This window comes from Podarcis bocagei (assembly GCF_964188305.1).
Source record: "Podarcis bocagei genome assembly, chromosome: 8".
Lineage (NCBI taxonomy): Eukaryota > Metazoa > Chordata > Lepidosauria > Squamata > Lacertidae > Podarcis > Podarcis bocagei.
In genome coordinates, this window is record NC_138133.1 from 47915337 (window position 1) to 47941814 (window position 26478).

General features: G+C 42.1%; 1 protein-coding gene across 2 annotated transcripts in view; it reads left to right on the top strand.

Annotated features, from left to right (window-relative positions):
• The window catches only part of TAF4B (TATA-box binding protein associated factor 4b), a 50653-nt gene extending 24652 nt beyond the window's left edge, over window positions 1-26001 (top strand). For both annotated transcript variants that reach the window (XM_081206795.1, XM_081206794.1), the window contains exons 10-15: window positions 1268-1437; window positions 4311-4441; window positions 5570-5695; window positions 8647-8703; window positions 15240-15347; window positions 24387-26001. In XM_081206795.1, the coding sequence (XP_081062921.1) occupies window positions 1268-1437; window positions 4311-4441; window positions 5570-5695; window positions 8647-8703; window positions 15240-15347; window positions 24387-24530 (736 nt within the window). In that variant the 3' untranslated portion in view covers window positions 24531-26001. The remainder of the gene's footprint in view (window positions 1-1267; window positions 1438-4310; window positions 4442-5569; window positions 5696-8646; window positions 8704-15239; window positions 15348-24386) is intronic.
• The last annotated feature ends 477 nt before the right edge of the window (window positions 26002-26478 follow it).

The following is a 26478-nucleotide window of genomic DNA, read 5'->3' on the forward strand; positions in this document are numbered from 1 at the left end:
CTCATGTTGAAATATACCCTTGTTACTCATTTTGTTGTTGTAGTAAAGTTATTTTAACCATTACATAGACAAGTTCAAGTCCTTGTTTCTCCTTCATTTCTTTGATAACCTTAATTTTTAAACGAAAAGATTGAATACTTTTCTGACTTGACTGTGCCTACCTTGAAGGAGCCGGTGCTGTGTCCACTGCTTTATATATAAAGTAGCTCGCCCTGGATTCCCTAGTCTGTGGTAGTCATTGGCTGGTTGTGGCAGAGCAGCTGCAGGCATTATTGGATACAACCGATAGTCTGATCCCATTTTAGTCTGGTTTCAGACCTGATGTTGGGATGAAATCAACCTTGGTCTCCCTGAAGGGAGAGCAACAAGCAGAGTGCAACCTTTGTGCTTTTGCTTGATTTCTCTGTGGCTTTTGATACCATCAACCATGGACCTGAACTGGCTGTGTGACATAGGTGTCAGGAACATTGTTTTATGCCGGTTCATGCTACCTGCAGCATCAGTTCCAAAGAGTGGTATTGGGGGGGGGGGGATGTTCATCAGGCCCGTGACATTTGTTATGAGGTGCTGCAGGGAACTCTCTTGTTCCCCAGTGCTATTTAACATCTATATGAACCCATTGGAAGCAGTCATCGGGGGATATGGAGCCATGTGTTATCAGTATGCTGGTGGCACACAGCTCTGTTTCTCTACAATATCTAATCAAGAGCGGCTGTGTGTGGCTGCAGTTGTGGGCTGTATGGGGGGGGGCCAACAAACTGAGTTTAAGCCCTAGCAAGAGAGCGTTTTTGTGGGCAAGTGGTTCTCATATCCAGGCAATAAATCAGTTACCTGTTCCAAATGGGGTTGAACTTCAGTGCTGCAAATTGCCATTTTCCCAAGAGTTTTCCCTCTGCGGAATTTTGAATTCTTTACAAGGACGTTCCCACTTGCTTCTCTGATCCTAATCTCCCTACCCACAAAGTCTCTTCAGTTGTTGTTGTTTTTAATGTCTCACTCAGCCCTCAAACTTCTAATCATGGTCAGTGACAACTTTCTCAGGAGCCTTCACTTTCCCGCTTATGTCATTTGTAGAAAACGATGCCAAAGTTGCCAAGTTTACCTAAACATTGAACTTGCAATGCTAAATTCTAGCTAGTGCAGATCAAAGAAATAAAGCAGCCTGGTTAGTGACAGGACCTACAGCCATGTTGGTAAGCACAGTATTTAATAGAACAGTTTGCCTTTATAACCAAATACAAAATATAATAGAAATTTTTGCTTGTAGAGATGAAGATGACATCAACGATGTGACTTCTATGGCTGGGGTCAACTTGAGTGAAGAGAGTGCATGCATATTCGGTTCGAAATCTCAAGCAATCGGCGCAATTATCCGGTCTTGTCCAGAAGAACTCTTCCTTTCATCAGATGCACTGCAGAAGAAGATCCTAGAAATGGGTGAGAAAATTGGGGGGGCGGGGGGGATACTTCAGAATGCAAAACAGGCTGCATAAATCTTAACTTTGACACCACCTCTTTCCTGAATATACTAGCGTTGCTCTGTAATGAGTTACGGAACTTGTATTTAAGCAGCCAAATTTTTAAATAGCAAATTAGCTTGGATCGCAGCAGCACTGAAAGTGAGATTATGAAGCAATATTAATCTTAAAAATGGGAAACTATAGATTTTGGCCAGTGCTTTGCAGTCTTTACTACTCAGTGCTAATGTATAGTTAACACACATCTGTTTGGTTAACACATGCAGTCAAAGACTTCAACCCCTGCCCAAGAAATCTTGAAGCAAGAAACATGGGAATTGGGTGGATGACCTGTTCTTGCAAGGGCTTCATTCACCCTGCAGGAACAGGTTTGCAGCCTGGGAGTACCTATAGATTCCAGCCTGTCACTGCATCCCCAAGTGCAGTCTGTGTGGCTAGGAGTGTTTTATGGCTGTTTAGGGACTGGGATAGCCTGGCTACAGCTGTCCATGCTCTGTTGACCTCCCATCTTGACTACAGCAATGTGCTTTCTGTGGGACTGCCCTTGAAGACTGTCTGGAAGTTGCCACTGGTGCAGAATGCAGCTGCTAGTTCAGTGAGGCAACACAATGTGACTGTCATCAGTCCTGAAAGTGCTGTGATAACCTACTGGACTCTGTTTTGTGTGTTAAATACCGCATACACAGCCCTATGTGGCTCGGGCTGCAAGCCATCTTGGACCTATAATCAACAGAGGAGACCTGATTTGTTGGTGGCACCCAGTTGATATTTATTGCTGACAGGGCCTTCTAGGTGGTGGTTTCCCATTTGTGAAATCCTTTTACTGATGAGATGTTTGAGGGTTTTGTTCTATTTCTGAGCAGGCCAGCAATACATCTTTGAAGCAGTAGATCAGAGAGATGTTCCATGAGTGCTTTGCACTGGTGCATAGGCTTCTGGGGCCATTTGACCAAGCAGCTATGAGAAGGATAGTGCCCAACTCATCAGCCAGACAGCAGAGAGGCCCAACAGCAGTGCTTAAGGCAACTCCCACTATTGGTACAATTAAATAGGAGTGGATGTTCTAGGGTCGTCTTCCCCTTAAACATCTTTTTGAGTGTGTGCACCTTTCACCTATGGTTGGGGTGGGGGTAGAAGGTGCAGGTGTGTCTTGGCCACAGATTGCTCCCAGAAAGGGGTTATGTCATGTGAAAGTCTGTTCCAAAACCATCTTGACTTGGATTCCCAGCTTTTCTCCCCTGCCCCAAAATGGCCTCAGCCAGAGGAAGGAGAATGGCAGAAGCATATGGCCACAAACTGAAGTTAGGTGGCTAGGTCCTACAAAGCCTAAATCATCTAGCTGCAAGTGTTTCAGATATAGAGCACAGACGCTGTTTAGTAACGGGGACTCTGCATGCAAAACCCAAAGAGTTAAACATTAGAAGTGTGAATTTAATACCGTACAAGTAGCATTTTTCATTGTCCTTCATGGATGAAACTTGGGCACACACCTTGGTTTAAAATTTAGCATGGCCACCAGGGGCCAAACAGAATTGCTTTGGAGGCTGCATTTGGCCCAAGGGTTGCAAATCTGCCATCTCTGCTCTAAACAAATCCTAGTTTTCTTTGTTTCCCCAAATCTCAACATCTTAACTTCAGCAAATGTTTGCAAGCTACCAACACTGAAGCTGCTTTGCATAAGTGTAAAGTCCAGCCTAAACCAAATGTTGGAATATGCTTTCTGCCCATAAACAACTTAATGTAAAAGGTGACCATTTTAATATTAAAACAGTAGCTTGTCTTAGTCTCTGCTGAGGTTCGTGATAGCAGCCAGCAACCCCTTGCACACCTATTTTGAGGATACATTTTATTCTTGGCATGAAATATGCCTTTTCTGCATTAGTATACTTGTTGTTTTAAGTTCTCAAATCTCTGAAGGGGAGAGAGTGCAGGTTCAGGAAAACGCCTTTGGGGTCTGCATTTAATAGTACTTTTGCTTCCATGGCACTGAATTGCCTGGGCAGCTGCTACACCTTACGAAGCCTGTGCTGAAAGCAGGGTCTGTTGTCAACCAGAGGAAGCCTTCATTAGTTACATGCGCTACTGCAGAGCACTGCAAAGAAGATGCTTAGCCTTAGTGGTAGGGTTCAAGCAGCTTTCCTTAAAGCAATCTGCCTCTGTGCCATTGCTCTGAAAATATTGGGGGGAGTGAAGGGATGCAGAACGAGAGAGAAGCAGAGCTCACCCAGGCAAGCTGCAGTTATGGGTGAAGAGGAAAGGGGGCCGCTTTAAGGCCCTATTGGACTTAGCTGTTTTCCAAGCTGTTGCTTTGAGACGCTGGGTCAAGCTGCCATATGCTGTTGGCTGGACTGGAGTATGAAAAAGGCCCAGTATGTTGCGAAAAGCTTCTCAGTTCATTAACATGTCAAGATTTAACAAGCACTGTGTCAAAACAGGGCAAAACGTAACTGTGCGTGTGGTTTTGTGTTTTTTTTAATTACTGAAATTAACCAAATATGGCACTAATTTCTACAGCTACTACTACTTCCCTTCTCCCAACCACAAGGCTTGATTTCTGTATTCTTATTAACTTTGTCCTATAAATGACCTTGCAAGGAAAGTGATTCTAGGGGCTAAGTGAAACAATGTCTATTTTCTGAAGCTGTAGGCTAGGTTTTATTAATGTAATGTCTAAGATCTTTGAAGTTGTGGCTTTACCAGGAAAATCACAATCTCCCAAACCTTTATTCATAATGGGTATGACTTCCAGGGGGAACAGAATGCCTGCTGTGCTAATTATTTCAATTATCAGCTAGTACTAAAACACGTAATGGATTTTCTCTGCCTCCACAGGTAAAAGCCATGACATTACGGAAGTTAATTCAGATGTTCTGAACTTGATCTCCCATGCTACACAAGAGAGATTAAGAGGGCTTCTGGAGAAACTAACTGTAATTGCTCAGCATCGTACGATGACCTGTAAGGTAAAGGAAATAATCATTAAGCTTCTTGGTCTCCTAACAGTCTTGTTCCAGTCGGTGGTTTTTTAAAAATTAAAAATTAAAAAAGTAGTTGTATTGGCATCCTATATCTAAAATCTGCCTTAAAGTATGTTTCCTCATGGATGCAGAAGGTTCTAGGCTATTAGGTTGTAAGAATAAAATGCAGTCATGGAAATGGCAATAACCAGAAGAAAGCTACCACATACCAATTCCACCTACTGGTTCATTTAGTCCAGTGTATGTCCGCTTTAGATCAAGAAGATCAGAAGGTTGGCAGTTCGAATCCCTGCAACGGGGTGAACTCCCGTTGCTCTGTCCCTGCTCCTGCCAACCTAGCAGTTCGAAAGCACGTCAAAATGCAAGTCGATAAGTAGGTACCGCTCCGGCGGGAAGGTAAACGGCATTTCCGTGTGCTGCGCTGATTCAGCAGAAGCGGCTTAGTCATGCTGGCCACATGACCCGGAAGCTGTACACCGGCTCCCTCGGCCAGTAAAGCGAGATGAGCGCCGCAACCCCAGAGTCGGTCATGACTGGACTTAATGGTCAGGGGTCCCTTTACATTTACCTTTATGTCTGCTTTAATGGGCAGCAGTTCCAGGCTTCTTTCTTAACTAGAGTTTCCAAAGATTCCTCCTGGGACTGTCTACAAACCCAAGCATGCACGCCTGTCACTGAGGTACACCATGCTTCCAATTATATGCCCCCATCCTTCCCTGCCTTTAAGTGTCTTCAGGCATCAATTTAGTTCAGTGCTGGGCCTGTTTTCTGAGCTCGGAAGCTTGAAACTGGACATAGGCAAAAATGGTTGTTGTTTTTTTGTGGAGGGGAGGGTTGGAGCAAATGGCTGGTTTTAATAGCTAGTATAGATAAGCTAACTGAAAATCTGGAAACGCTTTGGAGGAAAGCAGCTCTTAATGGAATTTAAATTTAATAAATAATAAACTAAGCAGATGCAATCTTGGTAAGCAAATGTGCATTGAATTTATTTTAAACTTGTCTATTACGTTAATGCAAGCTGACTTGCTTTTAACATCTAGGTTGGGGCCAGTGGTCCATGTTGTATTTTAAAACAACCATAAATTCTCTCCTCCCCCCCCCCGCGCTTTTTAGGGGAATGACAAGTACACAATAACTAGTGATACAAGGGCCCAGCTTCGGTTTCTTGAGCAGTTGGACCAGATCGAGAAGCAGAGGAAGGATGAAGAAGAGAGAGAGGTGTTGCTGCGGGCAGCCAAGGTGAGAGAATTGTTATTTGCAGAAGACTTACGGCAGCTAAATATTCCTAGACCTAGATGCTGCCAGTTTGCTGCAGCTGAAAGAACTATGCAAGCACATCCATGTAGGAGATGGGTATTTTACAGTATTTGGGTACCTTGAGAAGTTGGACCTCAGAGAAGGGATTCAGAGGGGTTCTCATGGACTCTGTGGATCCCAAGGTTTACCAAAAAGGTTCGAACTCTGGCAAAAAAATTTCCACAACAGCGGACTACAACTCTCCATCCTTCCAATATTTTCTATAATAAATTTTATTGTATTGTATTGTATTTATGCCCTGCCTATCTGGCTGGGTTTCCCCGCCACTCTGGGTGGCTCCCAACAGAATATTAAAAACACGATCAAACTTCAAACACTTAAAAACGTCCCTAAACAGGGCTGCTGAGTCCAAACCTGTTGTAATCTATGGACACTTCTTGCATTTGTGTGTTTTTGTATGGTGCCAGTGGGCCCCCTTGACACTTGAAATGCGTAGGAAAGATACCCCATAGAAAAAAATAAGATGGATGTTAAAAGCAAATAGGAAAACGTCATACACTTTGGTTATATTACTATTTATCACTATTTCAGAGTTGTTGGTAATAAGCCTATGTCTGGGCTGTATGACGCTAGACCATTTACTGAATGATGCTCTTGCTAAAAACAGAAATAGTACAAAGCCAAACACTCAAAAATTAGAACTAAGATGGTGGGGAGTTCGTAGCCCATCTTTCTATTATTATTTTTTGTTGCTTCATGTTGAAGACAAAAATGGATGAGCAGCAGCTAGAGAACACTTCTGCTTCCATTTCTTAAACCACTTCAGTCGTCTCCCACCAGATTTCTCAGTTTTTGGCAGCTGGTACCTCTTGCCAGAGACCTCCATATTGCATGTTCATGGGTCTGTGCAGAATGCAGTAGCCAAGCATAGAAGTGCAGGATCACTTCAAAACGAGGACAGGATCACACTTCAAAACGACCTTGACAGATTAGAGAACTGGGCAAAAACAAACAAAATGAATTTTAACAGGGAGAAATGTAAAGTATTGCACTTGGGCAAAAAAAATGAGAGGCACAAATACAGGATGGGTGACACCTGGCTTGAGAGCAGTACATGTGAAAAGGATCTAGGAGTCTTGGTTGACCACAAACTTGACATGAGCCAACAGTGTGACGCGGCAGCTAAAAAAGCCAATGCAATTCTGGGCTGCATCAATAGGAGTATAGCATCTAGATCAAGGGAAGTAATAGTGCCACTGTATTCTGCTCTGGTCAGACCACACCTGGAGTACTGTGTCCAGTTCTGGGCACCACAGTTCAAGAAGGACACTGACAAACTGGAACATGTCCAGAGGAGAGCAACCAAAATGGTCAAAGGCCTGGAAACGATGCCTTATGAGGAACGGCTAAGGGAGCTGGGCATGTTTAGCCTGGAGAAGAGGAGGTTAAGGGGTGATATGATAGCCATGTTCAAATATATAAAAGGATGTCACATAGAGGAGGGAGAAAGGTTGTTTTCTGCTGCTCCAGAGAAGCGGACACGGAGCAATGGATCCAAACTACAAGAAAGAAGTTTCCACCTAAACATTAGGAAGAACTTCCTGACAGTAAGAGCTGTTCGACAGTGGAATTTGCTGCCAAGGAGTGTGGTGGAGTCTCCTACTTTGGAGGTCTTTAAGCAGAGGCTTGACAACCATATGTCAGGAGTGCTCTGATGGTGTTTCCTGCTTGGCAGGGGGTTGGACTCGATGGCCCTTGTGGTCTCTTCCAACTCTATGATTCTATGATTCTAGGAAGTTATCTCTTTATATAGCGCTCAGTGTGTCTAACTTGGGTCTGATGAAGATGTAACTCTAGCCCCCTGCAAACTACTGGGCAGGGGACTGTATCTTGGGACAGGTGAATTCTAGCTATGATTTGCAAGGATTGGCAACCTTCCTGGAACCACAGGTCAATGGTGCAACAAATATGAATTTTACCTTTGTACAGTAGGGCAGTTCTCTCTCACACACGCACCCCTTTCCCTATCCTCCGACGAAGCAAGCAGAGTTCAAGGACAGATTCCAGCCAGGCAAAAACTCTCAAGAAGAAGGTATGAAGTAGGGCTGGTGAGCAGCGTGGCCTGGGGAAATGGGTGTTTCCTGGACAGAGTTTTGAGGGCCAGATAGAGGACTGAAGAGGCCACCTTTGCCCCCCCCCCAGGCCTGAGGTTCCCCATACACGCCTTAGAATTAACTTAAAGGGTACATTCCTATTATCCCACATTAGATTTCAGGGGCTGACTGAGCTTTGTGTGGCCTTCAGCAAGTTGCTTATGCACTGAGCTAGGAGCTTCAAGGTTACACCAATTTGCTAGTGGACCTAGAAGTCTTTCCTTCCCCTACCGGATGATCCACTGGTAGCTGCCTGGGACCTATTAAATGTAACCTATTATAACTCTTGCAAATGACCTATTTTAAAATGGCCCAATATAGGAACTGAAAAAATAGGCTACTTAAGGAGGCCTTCTGCACGCCCATCAAATATGGTGCCGGATCTTTTTATCTCCCTCCTTGCTGCTTTTCTCATTTTCCCAAGTGTCTGTTGCTGACATGAACATCATCACGCCTAGGCTGGACCTGACTGACAATGTTAGCATCATTTTTAGTTCAAGCTTCCTCTGGGCTAGAATGGAGGCAGCAGTCCCTGATGAAGAGAGGGGTTTTTTCGTGTGTGTGTGTGTGTGTGTGTGTGTGTGTATCTCTGTGTGTGTGAGAGAGCCAATCTGGCTGGAGGCATTCATTCCCTGCAGCTAAGATTTCCAATCAGAAGAGAAAATTGTAACTTATTAAATATTTAAAGATAATGTTGTGTTTGGGTGCTAGTAATTTCTATTAAACGTCTTTCTTTCTCTTCCTCTCCCTCCCCCCTTCTTTTCTTTTCCTTTTTGATAGAGCCGTACCAATAAAGAAGATCCGGAGCAGCTGCGATTAAAGCAGAAAGCAAAAGAGGTATGACTTTTTCAAGTCCCCACGCTTTGCCTTTGTGTTCTGAGGGAAGGTTGGCAGCCCTCCTCTCCTGGCAATTAGGTCAGGGTTTATTTTGCTGTTGCATACCATTTGCAGAGGCCTTGGGGAAGGACAGGAACTGCTACAGGCAAGGGCAGCACTTCAAATGAGGTCAATGAATTATGAGCTCTTAACATTTTATTTTCATAGTTTACAAAGAACTATTTCTAGACAGGCCTAAACTATACAGCAGTGTGTTTGGTAGGAATATAATGTGGGATTGGGGGGGGGGGAGAGACTTTGAGATTTAGCATCTGGGACCATACAATAGGCTACATTTTTCCAGGGTAATTGTTCGTTTTGTAAATCTGATACTGCTTATAATTCTTTGGCTGGGAGGCGGTACTGGGATTTAGTTTTAAATGGAAAACGCCTCTGGCTTTTAATTTTCTGGGCCCAGCAGTTTTCTGTTCTGGAATGGAGCCCTTGTTTCACGCAGTTCATGTTTAGCTGCAGGGGTTTTAGTTTATAGCTTAGACTGGTTAAGCTTTTACTCCCAGAGGCCTCTGCATAGCAACTGCAGAAATCAACAAATAAGTTCATTTATGTCTGCTGCAGCCTCCTCTCAGTAGCTGACTTTTTACATTTCCCAATATCCATTTCCTGACTTTTCTAGCCGGAGAGAAAAAAGCTCCACTAATTGGAGCTTATTTTAATTGAGCCTTAATATTGGATCTCACTGGAGTTGCCCCCAGAGCTACTGGGAACAGAATTAAATGAAAATACCTAAGGTTGAAGACTGTGTGAGTGAGATTTTTTTTTTTACTTGACCTACAGATTCTTTTCCCCGCTGAATAAATCAAGCCTGTTCACATTTCTGATTAAGGATCTGACAGCAGACAATAATAAAGACAATTGAGGTGTGAGATGTGTGATACAGAGCTGAAGAAATTGGTTTCTATAGTTACTTGACTGATTCCATGCCATTTTTAAGGATCTCTGTGGTAAATGAGTGGTTTTGTTTTTTCCTGCGCAATCTTTTTCTTAACTGTGCCTCTTGAACTATCAAATTTGTTGTTGCTTAACATTGCTACGGTTGGCTTCTAAGTGCCAATAGTAGCAGCAGCAGCAGGTTATTTATGAATGCTTTAAAGGGCCCTCGTTGTTTGGATTAATGTAGGAGGAGAGGCAGTACAAATGGCAATCCCGTGAAATGGTCTCGGCATCTATGCACCAGACTCCAACCAAAGTAAAGGAATGCCCACAGAATGCAAGGCGAGCATAAGTGAGGGAATTTGGACCCTCTGCGTCAGAAGGTTTCCTTAGGCGCTTTGAGAGGGATTGACGTTATACATCAAAATATGCATGTTACTTACAATTTACCACTGTTACTTGCCAAATGCTACTTAGTCTCTGCCCCTTTAAGTTTTGCTATCAAGACAGCAGTTCCCTATAAGATACTCTTAATGGATATTTACCTTTAGTTGTGCACTTTACTACCCTAAACCTTGTGGGGAGGAGCGACTTAAGAATGGTGCATTGCCCAGTTATGGAAATGTTTTGACTTCCTTATACATAACTCCATTAGTCTTCAGTAGTGCTTTAGAGTGCAAAAGGTGAGCTGCCTGCCCCAAAGAGCTTACAATGCAAAATTCAGCACCACGGGAGGAAATGGGAATAATAAAGTAATATGCCATTTCAGTTACGTATACTCATGCCCACACCAGAAGCACATTCAACCGGAGGAGTCACTCTGGTTCATTCCTCATGGAGGCCACCGGGCAAGAGGCAAGGTGTTAACCTAATATCATGCAGTACCCAGGATGTAGTGAAGGGGTCAGCAAATTTTTTCCCACAGACCTTGTAGGGGGGCTGGACTATATTTTGAAATATATATATATATATAGAGAGAGAGAGAGAGAGAGAGAAATATATATATATGGGACGCGGGTGGCGCTGTGGGTAAAACCTCAGCGCCTAGGACTTGCCGATCGCATGGCCGGCGGTTCGAATCCCCACGGCGGGGTGCGCTCCCGTCGTTCGGTACCAGTGCCTGCCAACCTAGCAGTTCGAAAGCACCCCCGGGTGCAAGTAGATAAATAGGGACCGCTTACTAGCGGGAAGGTAAACGGTGTTTCCGTGTGCTGCGCTGGCTCACCAGATGCAGCTTGTCACGCTGGCCACGTGACCTGGAAGTGTCTGCGGACAGCGCTGGCTCCCGGCCTATAGAGTGAGATGAACGCAAAACCCTAGAGTCTGGCAAGACTGGCCCATACGGGCAGGGGTACCTTTCCTATACCCCACAAATAACCCAGAGATGCATTTTAAATAAAATCACACATTCTACTCATGTAAAAACACGCTGATTCCCAGACCATCCGTAGGCTGGATTTAGAAGGTGATTAGGCCGGATCCGGCCCCCAGGCCTTTGTTTGCCTACCCATGATACAGTGTTTAAGTGTTGCTGGACCACTTGGGAAAAGTGGCCACAATATGTAAGGGGAAAGTTGCTTGGAAATTTCAGCACTTGCATCTGCCTTCAAAAGATGAAACTTCTCAAATAAGGGGATTAGTTAAAAGGAAGTTGAAGGGGTGGGTCAGGTGGGTCAGACCTCTTCAGGCAGCTTTGAAGTTTCTTTTAAATCACTGCAGTAGTACTACAGACTAGAATGGTGATGAACAAGTGCCAAGAGGATCCAAGCAGGCATAAATGCCAAGGTCAAGGAAGCTATAAATGGGAAGAAGGGTTCCTTAAAAAATAAAGTCTTATCCAAATGAGGGGGGAAATTCTCATAAATGAGCATAAACTGATGCAAGCAAAGAAGTAATTTGAGAAGCTGATGGCTGAATACATTATTTTTTAAAAATAAACCAGGAACAGGAAAAGCTGCTAAGCCAGTGTTTCCCAAACTTGGGTCTCCAGCTGTTTTTAGATTACAACTCCCACCACCCCTACCTAGCAGGACCAGTGGTCAGGGATGATGGAACTGTAGTCCTAAAACAGCTGGAGACCCAAGTTTGGGAAACACTGTGCTAGACAGTAAGTTGAACTTTTTGACAACAAAGGTCTAAAAGAGAGCAGGAAGATTGCAGAGTCCATACGTGAATACTATAGGCTGTAAAATGGTGTTTGGTTTTATTGCATTTTTCATCTTGTGTATTTGGTTTTTTTGTGTGTGGTGTTTGTTTGTTTTTTAGAATGGTTGAGCTAGAAGGGACTTTGGAGATCTAGTCCAACCCCCTGCCTAAAAGCAGGACCTACAGCATCCCTGATGGATGCCTGCCCACTTTTGCCTTAAGCACCTCCAGCAAAGGAGAGCCCACCAACTCCCAAGACAGTTTGTTCCACTGTTAGTAGGGCAGCTATTAGGAAGTTTCTCCTAACGCTTAGCCAAAATCACCTTCCCTGCAATTTCCACCTATTATTTCTAGCACTGCTCTTCTGGAGCATCAGAGAACAAGTCTGCTCAATCTTCTGTGTGACAGGTCTTCATATATTTCAGCCATGTACAACACGTCAATTGCGAGACCTCGGTGGACCACGAGGTTGTTACTGGTCGATCGCAGGGCCTTTCTCTGAGCAGCGCATGCGGGGAGATGGAGGGAGGTGGGGGGAGGTCTGTGTGATGCTGCTGGAAGAGGGGAGGTGGGTTTAGCCTGGCTTTCTCGATGGGGAAGGGGGCGGCTGCCAGAGCCACAAGGAGGAGCTGCTTGGGAAGGCTCCCTTTGATGGGGGCCAGGAGAGAAGCAGCGAAGGAAAATCACGGAGCAAGGAAGGAAGCAACTCAGAAGGGAAAGAGTTAACAGAGAGAGAGAGAGAGAGAGAGAGAGAGAGAGAGAGAAGCTGGCTCCTCAGATCTGTGCAAACTAATATAAAAATATAGTTTGACTTTTCTCACTTGTTTAGTTACTTGTCCATCTAGTAAATATTTGGATCTGTCGTAATGATATCCAAACATAGCTACTATATTTGTGAAATAAAGATCCATTTATTTATTTAACTTAAATGACTTTGGAGGGTGGTAGATCACTGCCAGTTTTTGATACTTGTTGGTAGATTGCAACCAACTTTAGGTTGGACGTGCCTGATATATTTGAAGGCCACTATCCTGTTTCTCCATTATACTCTCTTCAAGCTAAACATCCTCAGTTCTTTGAACAGTTCATTATGGACATGGTTTCCAAGCCTTTTGTCCTGGTTGCCTATTGGACACACTACAGGTTTTTTCCCCAAGGCCTCCTTAAAATGTGACACCCAGACTTAACACAGTTCTCAGTTTGGAGAATAAAGTAGGTATACATGTTCCAAGAAAACCTTCCATCAGTCCATGAAAGCCACATAGTAGCCTTTGTTTCTATAAACTCTCAACTGCAGTTGTTCTTTTTGTGGGCTGTTTGCTGTCCCACATGAGAATGCACCAAGTCAGATTTGCACACCATGTAAAACTGCACAGTTCAAAATTGGGATTGAAAGTTCAAGTAGATGAGACAAGAGGGAAGCGCATACAAGCCTGAAACTTTCCATGTCTCATTCATGCCATGAGAGATTAGTTTCCCATTGCATCTGACCTGAACTAATGTCACTCGTTTTACCTATCAAATGGCATGACAGGTGGCAATAGGTGCAACAGTCATTGGATAATTTGGTTGCATTTGCATCTCCTGTTGGAAGGGCAACATGGAGAGAAATTCTGCTGGCTAAATTTTGAGCCTATGAGGGCAAAAGGTTTCAAACAAGCTTCCCTTGAATGTAAAATGGCACTTGAAGGCTGTTTGGGGCCTTCACTGCCCTCTGGAATATATTATTTCTGTACCTATCAGGTGGATAATGCTTTCTCTGTACCATAGTGAAGTAGATAATGTTTTCTGATTATTAAAGCACATTAAGTATTCAGAATGCCCTGGTGCATGGGCAAAATAAAACAATAGTTCAAGTGACCATCAACTGTCTAGCATCTGTAGAGTTTAAGCCTGCACCGTCAAAAGCAACAAGTCAATGTACTTCTTCCTAAACTAAAATACTTGCCCTTCCTACTTGTACTGAAATGTGGTGGTGGTAGTGGTGGGGTGTGTGTGTGTGTGTGTGTGCCTGCAAGTTTTATGAAAGTGGAAAAATCCAATTTCTGTGAGATGGTAAGGAAATCTTTTCTTAAAACTGAACAGGAGAACAGAGCAGTTTCCCCTTCTTAAAAATTGCTTCATGTGATTACAGCTATGCTGCAAATGCCATTTCACCATTGGGAAGGGCTTAAAAAAAATGTGCCTCCACTTTATTTGTGCTTCAGGTCAGATTAACTAAAATGGTTATTGTGTCACCTAGAAACTCCTGACTGCTTCAAGACCAGACTTTTAAAAAACCTATATATTATTATTAAAAAGGCCAGCAGCAACAAAGACCATTTTACAATTTCTGCAACGTTTTCATAGCAATTTGATCTTTACACAGGTTTTTTAAAAAATCTTTGTACTTGTAGCAGATGGAAAAATCGAAGAAGGGAAAATGGGCTTGAAATGCTTTCTGGCTGGCTTCTGATCTCAAGACTTGTCCCTTCTGAGCAAATATATAGTAGTGTTGAGAAGTCTATAGAGTACTAGTCTTGAGACTTGGTGGGACATTGCTTCATCTGGTTAAGGGATAAGTAACATATCTATCCTGTGGTTCTCCAGATGTTTTGGATTCCCAGCTCCCATACTCGCTGGCAATTGGCCATGTTGGCCAGGGCTGATGGCAGTTGCAACAACATCGGGAGTGCATGTAGCTATCCCTGCTGTAAGCTGCTATAGATGAATTAATCCCTCGAGGCAGTTGTTTGGGGTGTAAAGGCATATGGGGGCTGGTTCACATAGCACAACTGTCTGTCTGCAACATGCAGTAAACTTATTTTTGTGAATTGGCCATGGCAGATTTAACAGGTTGGAACTTGATACCTCCTGTGCAATACTTCTCAGTAGAAGTGATTCATATATTTGGATCTTGTCACAGTGCAGAGTTCTCAAGTATCTTGCATGTATGTATTTGTGACTTGGTGCTAAGAGATGTATGCGGTGGCTACAGAGTACCAACCTGCAATGCTCTAGCCATCTCAGCCTATTACAAATAGCAGCCAGAATGAGGTTTAGGTAAATATTCATAAATCAAAACTGCTTCCTGCAAGACGGAGGAAACAGAAGCTAAAATAGTATTATAGATTCTTTCAGAATAAATTGCATTTTTAATAAAGGAAATGGAGAATGGGATGGTTAATTTTAAAGAGATTATTACATACTTTCTTAAATGGCAAATGTCCCAATGAAGTATGGATTTTTTTCTAAACAAATGTATACTGACCTATAGAATGATGTCCCTAAATATGCTTCTTGTTGAACCTTTTTATTGCTATACAAATGGGAGAACAAGCAAACAAAAACACGCTCGGTTCATGAATTTCTAATTGTAGAAGACTGGCCAAGGCTAAGACTAACTGACTCAAGTTGAGCGGTGACTTTCAGGGTACTGCAGACCAACCTACTCATAACTTCCTCTTTTCTTCCTAAATTAGTTGCAGCAATTAGAACTTGCACAAATGCAGCAAATGGAGGCTAACCATACAGCTCTGGCAGCCATTGGGCCAAGAAAAAAGAGGCCACTGGATTCATCCGGACTGGAGGTACGTGCAGTAACCCTTCTTGGATTAATATCTTCCAGCTGAACTGTGTTTCTGTTTTGTATATTGTTGGAATTTCACGCGACTTGATATTTATCAGTTTTATCGGCAATGAAGCAGCCTCTTGGCATCCAGAGAAGTTCTGCATAATTATGAGTTGTGTTCTGAAAAGGAATGGTGTTTTACTACTCCTGTAGTAAAACGTAGCATGAGGACAAGGGTGGCTAGTGTCTTTTCCGTTGGCTGTGGTTGTGCAAATGTCATGGGCATCATTTGGATGATATCTAAGGCAAGCCTCAAGTCTTTTCCCACCTATCTTGGATGTCTCACAGCATTTCAGAACTCTCATCCTGAATCTCATCTCTCTCTCTCTCTCTCTCTCTCTCTCTCTATATATATATATATATATATATAAGTTCCCGAATAATGAAAGAAAATCCATTTGCTCTTGTTATCCCACCTGCTTCTGCATGATGGTGAATGGAAAGTTCCTGGGTTTCCGTCAGTTGAGAACTCTTCTTCTGCCTAACTATTTTGGTTGCTGTTAAGTCTTGATATAAAACGGATATTTAAAAAAAGCAAGAATGATCATCTGAATACATCCCCCCCCCCACATTATAAAACTAGCCAGCTATTTCAAAGAAAGTTAAATTGAAATACCTATTTGCCTTTGCTAACATGGCGTACTCCCGATGAGGTTGGACTGGAGCACCTATCGCCTGCGAATGGAGGACACCCACGCGGGATGTTTAAAACCAATGGCTGTTCCCTAACAATGTTGCCCAGAATTTTAAGGATGTTCAGGGGACAAGTGAGCTCTGGTATGATACTTTGCTTCTCAGGGCAAGTATGGTGGAATAAAATTTTGACTAGCCAACAAAAGTGAATCAGTCCACCAACAGGGATATTATCTTGCCTTTGAGCTTGGGTGTGTGCCTTGAAATTTTAATAAATTAGTGGCTATCTTCTTGCAGCCTGTAGAATGAGCTTTTATCTACCTTAATTACTGCTAAAAGATTTAAAATCATGAGCTTGGTATAACAACTTTCCCAGGTCCCTCCCTTAACCATTCGGCTTTCATTAGGTAAATCATGGTGTTTACTATTAAGTAGGTGAAGGCTACAGCAGAGCAAGGTAGTAATTATTCTTAGCTTTTACTTTTCTATAATTCTAGAGGATAATATAATGGCTGCCCCTTAGACATATTCTTGCTGTCACTGATGCTGTTCCTACCTTATTAAACACTTGTGCTGTAACCCTACATAACACTAGATGAAAATGCCAGTGGCAATAGAGTTATACATCAGAACAATAGCATCCAACATTTAGTGCAACATAAAGGGAAGCACTCATTAAGGCATGCTATGCCTACACTTTGCATCTTTATAAGGGTGTCTATAAAATATGCAGCAAGTCACATTTGGTTTCTAAGCACCTATGAGTGATGCTCCAAACATAGCAGAGGTGGGGGACCTGTAGATGTTGATGGACTCCAACTCCCACCATCCTGGCCTTTGGGCACATTGGAAAGGACCTATGGGAGCTGGAGTCCAACAACATCTGGAGGCATGCAGGACCCCTATCCCTGCACTACAGAAATTAATCCAGGTTGGCCAGAGTGGACTTTCAACAGGGAGAGACAACCAACTGCAGCTCACAATGCTGCGTTAAGACTTAACAGTTTTAGGTGTATGAAGAATATATTTTGGTATTTACCTACAAAAAAAGTAACATGACCCAAGGTGAATATTTGAGAGTGATGGGGCCTGCTTTCTTGAATATAATTTTGCCAAGTAATTTGAGACAGGCCATAACTTTAATATCACTAGATATGGGAGTGGGAGAATATTGCCACCAATATTTGCCAGCCCATGCTGCAGAGGCTTAGATTTCTAACCATGAGAGGAAGAGTGGCATGTGTTGTAACCTTATTTACAGTACACAAATCACTGGGAGCTTTAATCTTTTACATAGATGCTGGGACTTCCTGTGCAAATTCTTTTTTTGTTTGTCGGATATTAGAGTGCTAAAGGGTCCAGCCGCTAAGCAGTTTGTTCCAACCAGTGTTGAAGTGTCCTGGTTCTTTGCTGGGGTTTAGAAATGGTGAGGTGTATTGTAAATGGATCTGAAGAGTTATGACTATAAAGTAGTTTTTAAATCAAATAATCTCTGAGAAATCTTTTTTTTTATAGAAGCAGAATGCTTGCAGTATACGCATAACAAGGAAAGCAAAACATCCTGATGAGTAAACAGTGTTCTGTTCAGAGATGAAAGGATGGCCTTGAAATGGAAGAATATGGCTTGGGGGCCTGTACACACTAGGAATCACCAAAAGCATATTTTGAGAAAACATGTCTAATTTAAATATGTAGAACTATATCCATCGAGTGCAAAGATACTTATTTTCTAAAGCTGTTAAATGTCAAAGAGCTTAAGCAGTTTGACACACATCTGACCGTTTCCAGTTATTTATCTTTCTAGAAGTATTAAATAAAACTAGTGGTAATGCACCAGAAGCATGCATTTAATTCATATATATACAGTTATATGGATAGCTAAAGCATCTTTTTTTTGGGGGGGGGGGTGAACTAGTTTATGTGGCTCATGCCCTTCCCAACGTGCCAAGTGTTTTGGGTAGACATCTCCTGGGAAGACTGCCATTATTACCTGAGGGCCAGGTCACTTTTTCCAGACTTCTTTTTGGCACTTTCCTGTGAAAGCAATTAAACTTTGTCCAAGGAAGTCTTCCCATTCATTGCCACATATAGAACATTAGTTGGTGGTGACGTTCCAATCCCAGGGTTCCTATGAGCACCCTGTTCTGTCTTGATGCTGCCATATTGACTGCATAAGCCTGGACACTCTTCTCCTGAAGATTAGAGGTTTGATGCAAGATTTACCTTTTGATTTGATTCTTCAAAAATCACATTTGCAGCACTGTGCCTAGTTGTTCATATCTATGTGAAATAGGGTTGATAGCTATCTCTTCGGTACCAGTGTGTGCACCATACCTGACACTACTGGTGCCTTGGCAAAAACTATGGGGACAACCAGGTTGTTGCCATGATTGTGGAGCTAATGTTCTGTACTCCTTAACACAGGCACAGGGTAGTTAGAAAGAAACTTGTGTCTTGGTAACAGTTCAAGCCCCCTTGAGTGCTGACTCTCGTGGTTGTGGAATAATGCACAAATTGACTGACTTTCAGCTAATTGTGCAGACAAATGTATATTCTAGGGCAGGGCTGTGGAACCTACTGCTGCTCCATCATCCTTGACCGTAGGGCATGCTGGCTGGGCTGATAGGAATTGTAGTCCAACAGCTTCTGGAGGATTGCAGATTCCTTACTCCTGGTTCAGAAGCTTGTCAGCTGCCTTGACTTGCATTCTGACTGAGCCCCCTCAATTGTAAGTGCTTTGTGCATCTTGGGACTCTCTGTAACTGAGACACGGTCTCATTGGAAGAGACTAGGAAGCAACAAATGTGTTGTATGTCACATCTGTCAGTGGATGGTGGAGTTTCAGTTTTATCTCTGAATTTCGTAGAAGGTTGTCAGTTTGGGCCACACTCACGACGTCAGATGTTTGCCTGTAAATTGGCTAAAATATTCTAGGCTGCCATTTATAGGTTTAAGCAGTGCAGCTCACAGGCCCATAGAATGCCATTCCTGTACAGAGATGAACTTAATTATTTTCTTGTGTGAAAGATATCTGCAATTTAAATGACTAATTGTATTGTAGCTCTGGGCTAAACATATTGATAACACAAACGTTGATGACATGTGAAGGGTCAAGAGTTTTATAATTTAGTTGATGATATATTGCCTAAAATGATGTGGCAAAGAGCCAGAATATTTCAGTTTAATAATCATCTATTAAGTTAACATGACACATTTTGTACAGTATTTGTTACCTCCAGGTACAGATTAAGGATCTGATGCAGCCACAGATAGTGACATGTAAGCATGAATCTTGGGCATAATCATGAGTAAACTGACACTACATTTCCAGTAATTTGTCTCAATATGTAAAACACTCTGTTGGTTACATTTGAAAGGACTTGTAGAAATGTCACAATGTAAGTTGGGGGAGGAAAGCTACACAACAGAATATTAATACCTAGTCTCTTGCAGATCTTTGACAGTTTAGTGAAGTTCCAGCATGAGTGAAGATAATTGGATCATAAGCATACACATTTATTCCTAAATTGTTCAAGTGAAAACATGTCTGTCATGCCATGAGGTGTCCCAAGAGTTCTCATTCTCCTTTTTAAAAATCAAAAGTGCTGTATAGTATTTTAATTTACTTATTTTACTGTCAGAGAGCTGTCTTGGAGACTTTTTCATCCCAGTAAGAAATAGAAGTTCAACTGAAGTTCTTTCAAAGTGTTCAATATGGCACATTGATGGAGCATCTCACAGTGGTGCTGTGGGCACTTGACCTGTAGAAGAAGAAGGAAAAAAAAGCAGAATTCTCTGGTTTGAAGCATGTTTTCCACTTTACAATCTCTTGGCAACTGAAGTTCATTTCATTTTCAGAATTCTGGTTTCATTGTGAAATCCTAACCATGCATTGGCTAATAAAAACCTTAAAGGGAGTTGTCTTACATGTGATTTCTACTGGTTTTATTTTATATTTTTAAAAAGCCAGTGTAGGTTTAAAACTTTTTCAAAAAACAAAATGCAGCACAGCATAAGGTTGTCATATTTCAAAAAGTTAAAAATCCAGACACAAAAGCTGTTGAGCTTTTTTTGTATTGTTTAATTTGGCCAAAGCTTGCTGCGTAGATTTCTCATGAGAATATTCTGCAATTGACTTGATGGGGAGAGTGAAAGAAATTCCACCGTTTGGCTAACTCAAGCTTATCCGCCAACAGTAAATGAGAAACAAGGGTGGATCTCTTACCTGGCGTGACTTCATTACATGTATGTATTGTACATGCATAAGAAAACATTATATAAATGCTTTTGGAACAAATTGCAGAACCTTTAAATTTAATGCTCATTCTTCTGATCGTCTCTTGAGAATGGATACTATATAATTGTATTTTTGCCCCTTGAGTATTTCTTGGACCAGTGATGATTAGCTTAGTCCATCAACCATGTAACATTATTGCTAATGTCTGTTAACTTTGTATTTGTCATGCTAACTATTAAAAGAATGCAGCAAATTGTAGGCTGGATTCAAGGGAGGATGGTGTCTGTGATACGACTCATCAGCTTTCATATACAGCAGCAGGAAAAATGAAAACCTTGCTACAGCTTCACATTCTCACAATGTGGAAAAGTACACTTTTATTTATTAAATTTGTATCCTGCCCTGCTGCCCAAGGGAGGCCAGAGGAACAAACATCAAAATGTTAAACAATACAATTTAAAGTGAAATGAAAACATACTTTAAACAATCTAAAAACATTTTAAAGCAATTAAAGCATCTAAAAAACATAACACGCATACCAGCTTAAACCAGAGACCAATCTGGTTTTGTATATTATTGGGGGGGGGGGAGCCCTAGATAGGATTTTGCATGACAGTTCTTTTATTTTGGCACATAATGAAAGGCTTGGATAAGTCTCCCAGATTTTATGCCAATCTTCCATTTAGAGTTCAGTTTGCACATCTGTTTCCAAATTCTACATGTAAGCTAAAAGCTATATGGGCTATTGTGTGCATTTGATTAAGTTATCATATTTATCTATTTCATAAAAATATTTCTAGACTGCCCCTCATATAAAATATTGGGGGTGTATGCATCAACATTTAGAAGTACAATAAAACATAATATAAAAGAAAGACAATACAAAATAATCATAAAAATGACGGGCTCATCCTGACAAAGTTTAAACAACTCCACACCCAGTGTGGGAGAAGCTCAAATCTGTTGCCTTGGGAAAGTTCCCTGAGAGAGACTCAAGTGTTGCTTCGTTAAATAGATGTTGGAGGAAAACTTCACTTAACCTTCACCGACACGCATGGCCAGTAAAAAAAGAGGTGATGGTACTGTTTCATCACAAAAAAGACGCTGCTTATATTTGTGCTTTGTGAGACAACACGTGAATGCTACAAATTCAGTACAGTGGTACCTCGGGTTACATACGCTTCAGGTTACATAAGTTTCAGGTTACAGACACCACTAACCCAGAAATATTATCTCGGGTTAAGAACTTTGCTTCAGGATGAGAACAGAAATCGTGCAGCAGTGGTGCGGTCACAGCAGGAGGCCCCATTAGCTAAAGTGGTCTTCAGGTTAAGAACAGTTTCAGGTTAAGAACGGACCTCCGGAATGAATTAAGTTCTTAACTCGAGGTACCACTGTACTTTGAACAGAAGAGAATACATGGGGAAGATATGTAAATTACTGGGCAACTTTGTCTCCAGTGGTATGAGTAGTCTACTTATTGGGCCTGTGAAAGAGAGGTTAAAATGAAGGCAACACAAAAAGCAGGACAGATATAATAACCAAGGGTTATATGGTCAGTAAAAACTTGAGATGACAGGGAGAGTCAAGTTAAATTATGCTGGGACTGGTTTACGGCATGTATGTACATGTTCAGACACTCTCCTCAGATTTACAACAGAGTGACTTATTTTAATCCCTAAGTAATTGCAGCCAGCACCTTCAAAGATGGAAGCAGTGGAAGAGGTTTCAGAGCAAAGGGTGTAACATATGCTTCAGAAATTATGCCGTGTATTGAGTAACTGCGAAGAACTAGGGCAGGCAGTCTTTCTCCATTATCTTAATCTACAGAGAAAACCAAGAGAATTGTTTGCATGGTTTAGGGTTGGCATCGGGGGAGATCAGGGCTCTTGGGCTTTGAACCGCTGTGTGGCAGGCAGAAATTGAGCAGGTGAAGTCCTTTCTAGTATGGAAATGCAATTATTACTGTTTTGTCAGAAACATTGCTTGCTTGCACTTGGCTTCTAATTTATGTTTGTCACCTTCACCCCACGCAAGGGAGGATGTAGATTTGCATATGATTATAAGCATACACAAATATGTGTGCTCTTTTGTGAATATGGCGAAACCCATAATCCACATACGTCGTACTGGTTTAAGAAAATCGAAAACAACCCCCTCATGCTTGCCCTCAGGTTGAAAAGATTCCCCATCCTTGCATTGCACACTAACCCACAAGGAAGCCCCACTGAACTCGAACATCTGAGTAAACCTTACACGGGCTGAAGCTATGACTGTTCTCAAGGGTGGAGAGATGGATCCAGATATGGAGATTGCTCATGGGGAATTTTGAGGTTTTTGTCCTTTACACTTTGTTTTTCAAAGGGCTACATGAGAATGAACAGGTTTGTGTGTGAATGCTCAGTTTTAAGCTCTCTAAGCTGGTCTCTGTTTAGAAAGTAAATACTTTCCCCTCCCTAAAGTTATTTGACTTCTGAAGGACATGGCTATTGGATTGCTGAGGTATCCCCTGAGGCTTGTTTCATTTGTAATAATGCCTTGAGCTTTCTGCAGCATCCTGTTGGAGTGACCTCCTCTTCAACCCTGTAGTGGCAGCTGTGCTACAAAGCTAGCCCCCCCTCCGCTTCCCCTCCCCGTAAGGGGTTGTCTTACTTTGAACTGTGACCCTTTTGTGTCTTACCAAGACAAGAGGGACCTCTCTCTCTCCCTGTACATGGCTACGATATTTCTCCCATGCCTATTTTGTTCCAAGCCACTGAACAAATGGAAAGCTTCAAAACGATGGCATTCTTATTTCAGTTTTCAGCTGGTGTTGTCTTTTATCATGTTAGTGGGATAAATAGTCTTTCTTTTGGGAGAGAAAGCAGGTATCAACTTAAGTCTGTTTGCTGATGTCAGAGTAGTAGCAGTAGCACTTCCTATGGGTATACTTCATGCCAATTGCCAAGCGTTTAAATGTGTTGGCTTGTATTGTTTCCCTACTTTCTAAACAAGTCTAAAATTATTTTGTTCTATATCCTTAAGGTGGTTTGGATTAAATAAAAAAATATTTCTGTCCCACTTAAAGCAGCTAATGTTAATAATAACAATATTTTATATGCTGCCCATCTGACAGGGTTGTCCCAGACACTCTGGGTGGCTTCCAGCAATAATGAAACCATATACTAAGGTTATATGGTCAGTTTTAAAAGCAGTGTGAGATAGCTTGACATGAAGCCTAAGAAGGTGTTTGCTGTTCTCCTAAAAATGAAAGAGGCTCTGGCTACCCCATGACCCCTAGGAAAGTTCCATATGCTACCAATGGAGGAGCAGCACATGGTCCGTCACACCTTAAACATCTGGGTATTGATAATGGGACCTCTCCAATAGATCCAATAGAGGAACTTACGGTCTTCAAACAAAAACATCTTGAAGGTCCCAGGCCACAGAGAGGTTAGCCTGGGCTCAACCAGAGCCAGGTCTTTTTCGGCTGTAGCTCCGATCTGGTGGAACGCTTTGTCACAAGAGACCAGGGCCCTGCGGAACTTGACATCTTTCCGCAGGGCCTGCAAGACAGAGCTGTTCCACCAGGCCTTTGGCCAGGGCACAGCCTGACTCCCTCCTTTGGCAATCCTTACAGAACTTCTAACCCAATGATTCCCATTAATTTGTTTGGAATTAATTTTATAATGAAATGATTTTAGAATGTTTTATCGTTTTACTGTTGTTAGCTGCTCTGAGCCTGGCTTCAGCTGGGGAGGGCGGCATACAAATAAAATTTATTATTATTATTATTATTATTATTATTATTATTATTATTATTATCTTAAGGCTGGGGTGGAATTTTTTGAGGTCTCCTTTCGGATATTTGGGACGAGGCCATTTAAGAGCTTTATCCTATTTTTTCCTGAAGACTCTGAACACAATTCTTTGAGAAACGTGTCTCAGCATACTGAATTGCATGTGTTTCCTTCAAAGACAGCTGTGCCCCATCAAGCAATCGCTTGCATGGGAGACCTCTAAAGTTAGGGCAAATAATGAGGGGTGAAGCTCATGCAGTATAAGATCCTATTGGAGTTGCACGTTGTACAGTGAGTTTTATTTATTTTTAATGACTACTCACCTTTTCTCTCCTTTCTCCTGTTCTAGGGCTTAAACAGATCACCCGGCCTTGCGAAACCAAATCTTCATCCACGAATAACACGCATCTGCCTCAGGGACTTGATATTCTGTATGGAACAAGAAAAAGAGCTGAAGCACTCTCTAGCCTTGTACCGAGCTCTTCTGAAGTAACGGCTAGGCAGTTTGCGTTTTGGCTTGCCAGCATTTGTTGCCAAAGAACACCTGTTTGCACTATCTTGAAACCTTGGTTTACAGTGATCACCTGTTTCCTTTTTCTTTTTTCTTAAACGAAGGGAACCACCTAGAACAGTCTACTGGGTGGTTACTAGAAACATGTATGCTGCCTGAATGCACTGGAGACAGAAGGCTTCAGGAGCCTGCAAAGTTCAGTAAAAGCGACACTTGCATCAGTATTTCAATCTGCAATATTATCCCATGAATATTGTGCCTTGTAATGCTGCAGTTGGGGAAGGGTGGTATGACGAATGTATTTAATCACAAACCAGCAAGCAAGCAGCTTGCTAGTGTGTTGCCTACAGGATTCAACCTCGCTAGCTGTCCTAGTTTTTAGAGTTCGCTATAGCTAGCTGGAAGAGAAACCACTTGGGAGCAAGCCAAAGAAGTGCCAAAGTGAGATCTGCAATCTATTGCCTCCAAAGAAAGGGGGACTTCCCAGTGGCATGGCTTGTGCTGCCAGTACTACTGGACGGATGAAGCAAGCTGGAACTGTAAGAGTTCGGGCGAGCAGCTTTTGGAAATGTAGTTGCCGAAATCTGAAAGGCAAATCCGGTGGAACACTTAACACAGGCCGATTGCCCTTTCCATTCCATTTCCAGCATAACAATTACTTTGGATGCGTTCGGTTTTGCATCTGTGCAGACTTTAAAGCAGGGAACTATCTTGGAGGCTCTTGCACTGCTTTATGTAAAGTATAGAATATAACTATTTGATCTCCTGCTTCCTACATTATGGGAATCAATGAGCAGACATATAATTATCAGGGATTTGATCTTAAACTGGAAGTTTGGATGCGATTCCGAAATCCGATTAATAGAAAAATTCTGCTGTGGCATTTTGTGGGAGAGCACAAAACTCTGCAAGGAGCTGAAGTGATAGTTCTGGTGGACTTTAAAGAGAGCCTGCTTGTTTGCCTGCAGTGAATCACTCCAGAAGAAGTTGGTTGTGGAGAGCCATATGAAGACACCTTTTGCACTTTTCTACAAATTCTGCACTACCCTGTGCACATAATGTATAACATTGGGTGTATACTGGGATGGGTAAGAGATAGCAGCTGAATGTCTTTACCATTAAAGTCTTTATTTTTAAAGGCTTTCAAAGCTTTTGGGTATGCCACCTTACAAATTGGGGAAACCGTATAACTTAAGACACCAGGACTACTGCAGAATGTTGAGAGGCTCTAATCTAGTTAGTTTCTCTGTTAGAAAAACTGAACTAAGTTAGTTAAACCTACAGAGTGAATTATTTGTGTGTGTGAAATGTCAGCAAGATACTGGTGGGATAAGGCAGACAGAAGAAGAAAGGTAATTGTATAATAAAATGCATAGCTTTACTATTTATGTAAAGTACAGCATTTCCCTGGTTGTGTATTCAGTCTTACTGACAGATGTTTAAAATTATTTTAAATACTGCATTAAAATAACTATTTTATTAAAAATGTTAACGAGTATTTACTCCATCAAACATCAGAGATGGCATTATTGCATCCAGCACTGTTGTCATGAAGAGCTAGCTTCAGCACATCAAAGCAGAATGTCCACAATAGCAGAGAATACTTCAAGAATATAGCTCAATATTTGCATATAGCTTGTGTTAAGCATTTTTGTCTGCACTGTTCACATGTAAGGTGGGAGTTGGGGTCTTTTTCCTCAAGTGCATGTGTGAGAAGTGAAACCGGCCTTTCTTCCCTCTCCCCCATCCCATTTAATTACATTTATATCCTGCCTCTCATCAAGGAACTCCCTCTCCCCCAGGCAGTCTCTCATCCAGGCCCTGACCAGACTCAGACCTGCTTAGCTTCTGCAAGGTAACTGCACCATGTACCCTCAAACTAGGCCTGTAAGGGCTTTATGCAATTATCTCTTTACCTAGCTCACCTTTG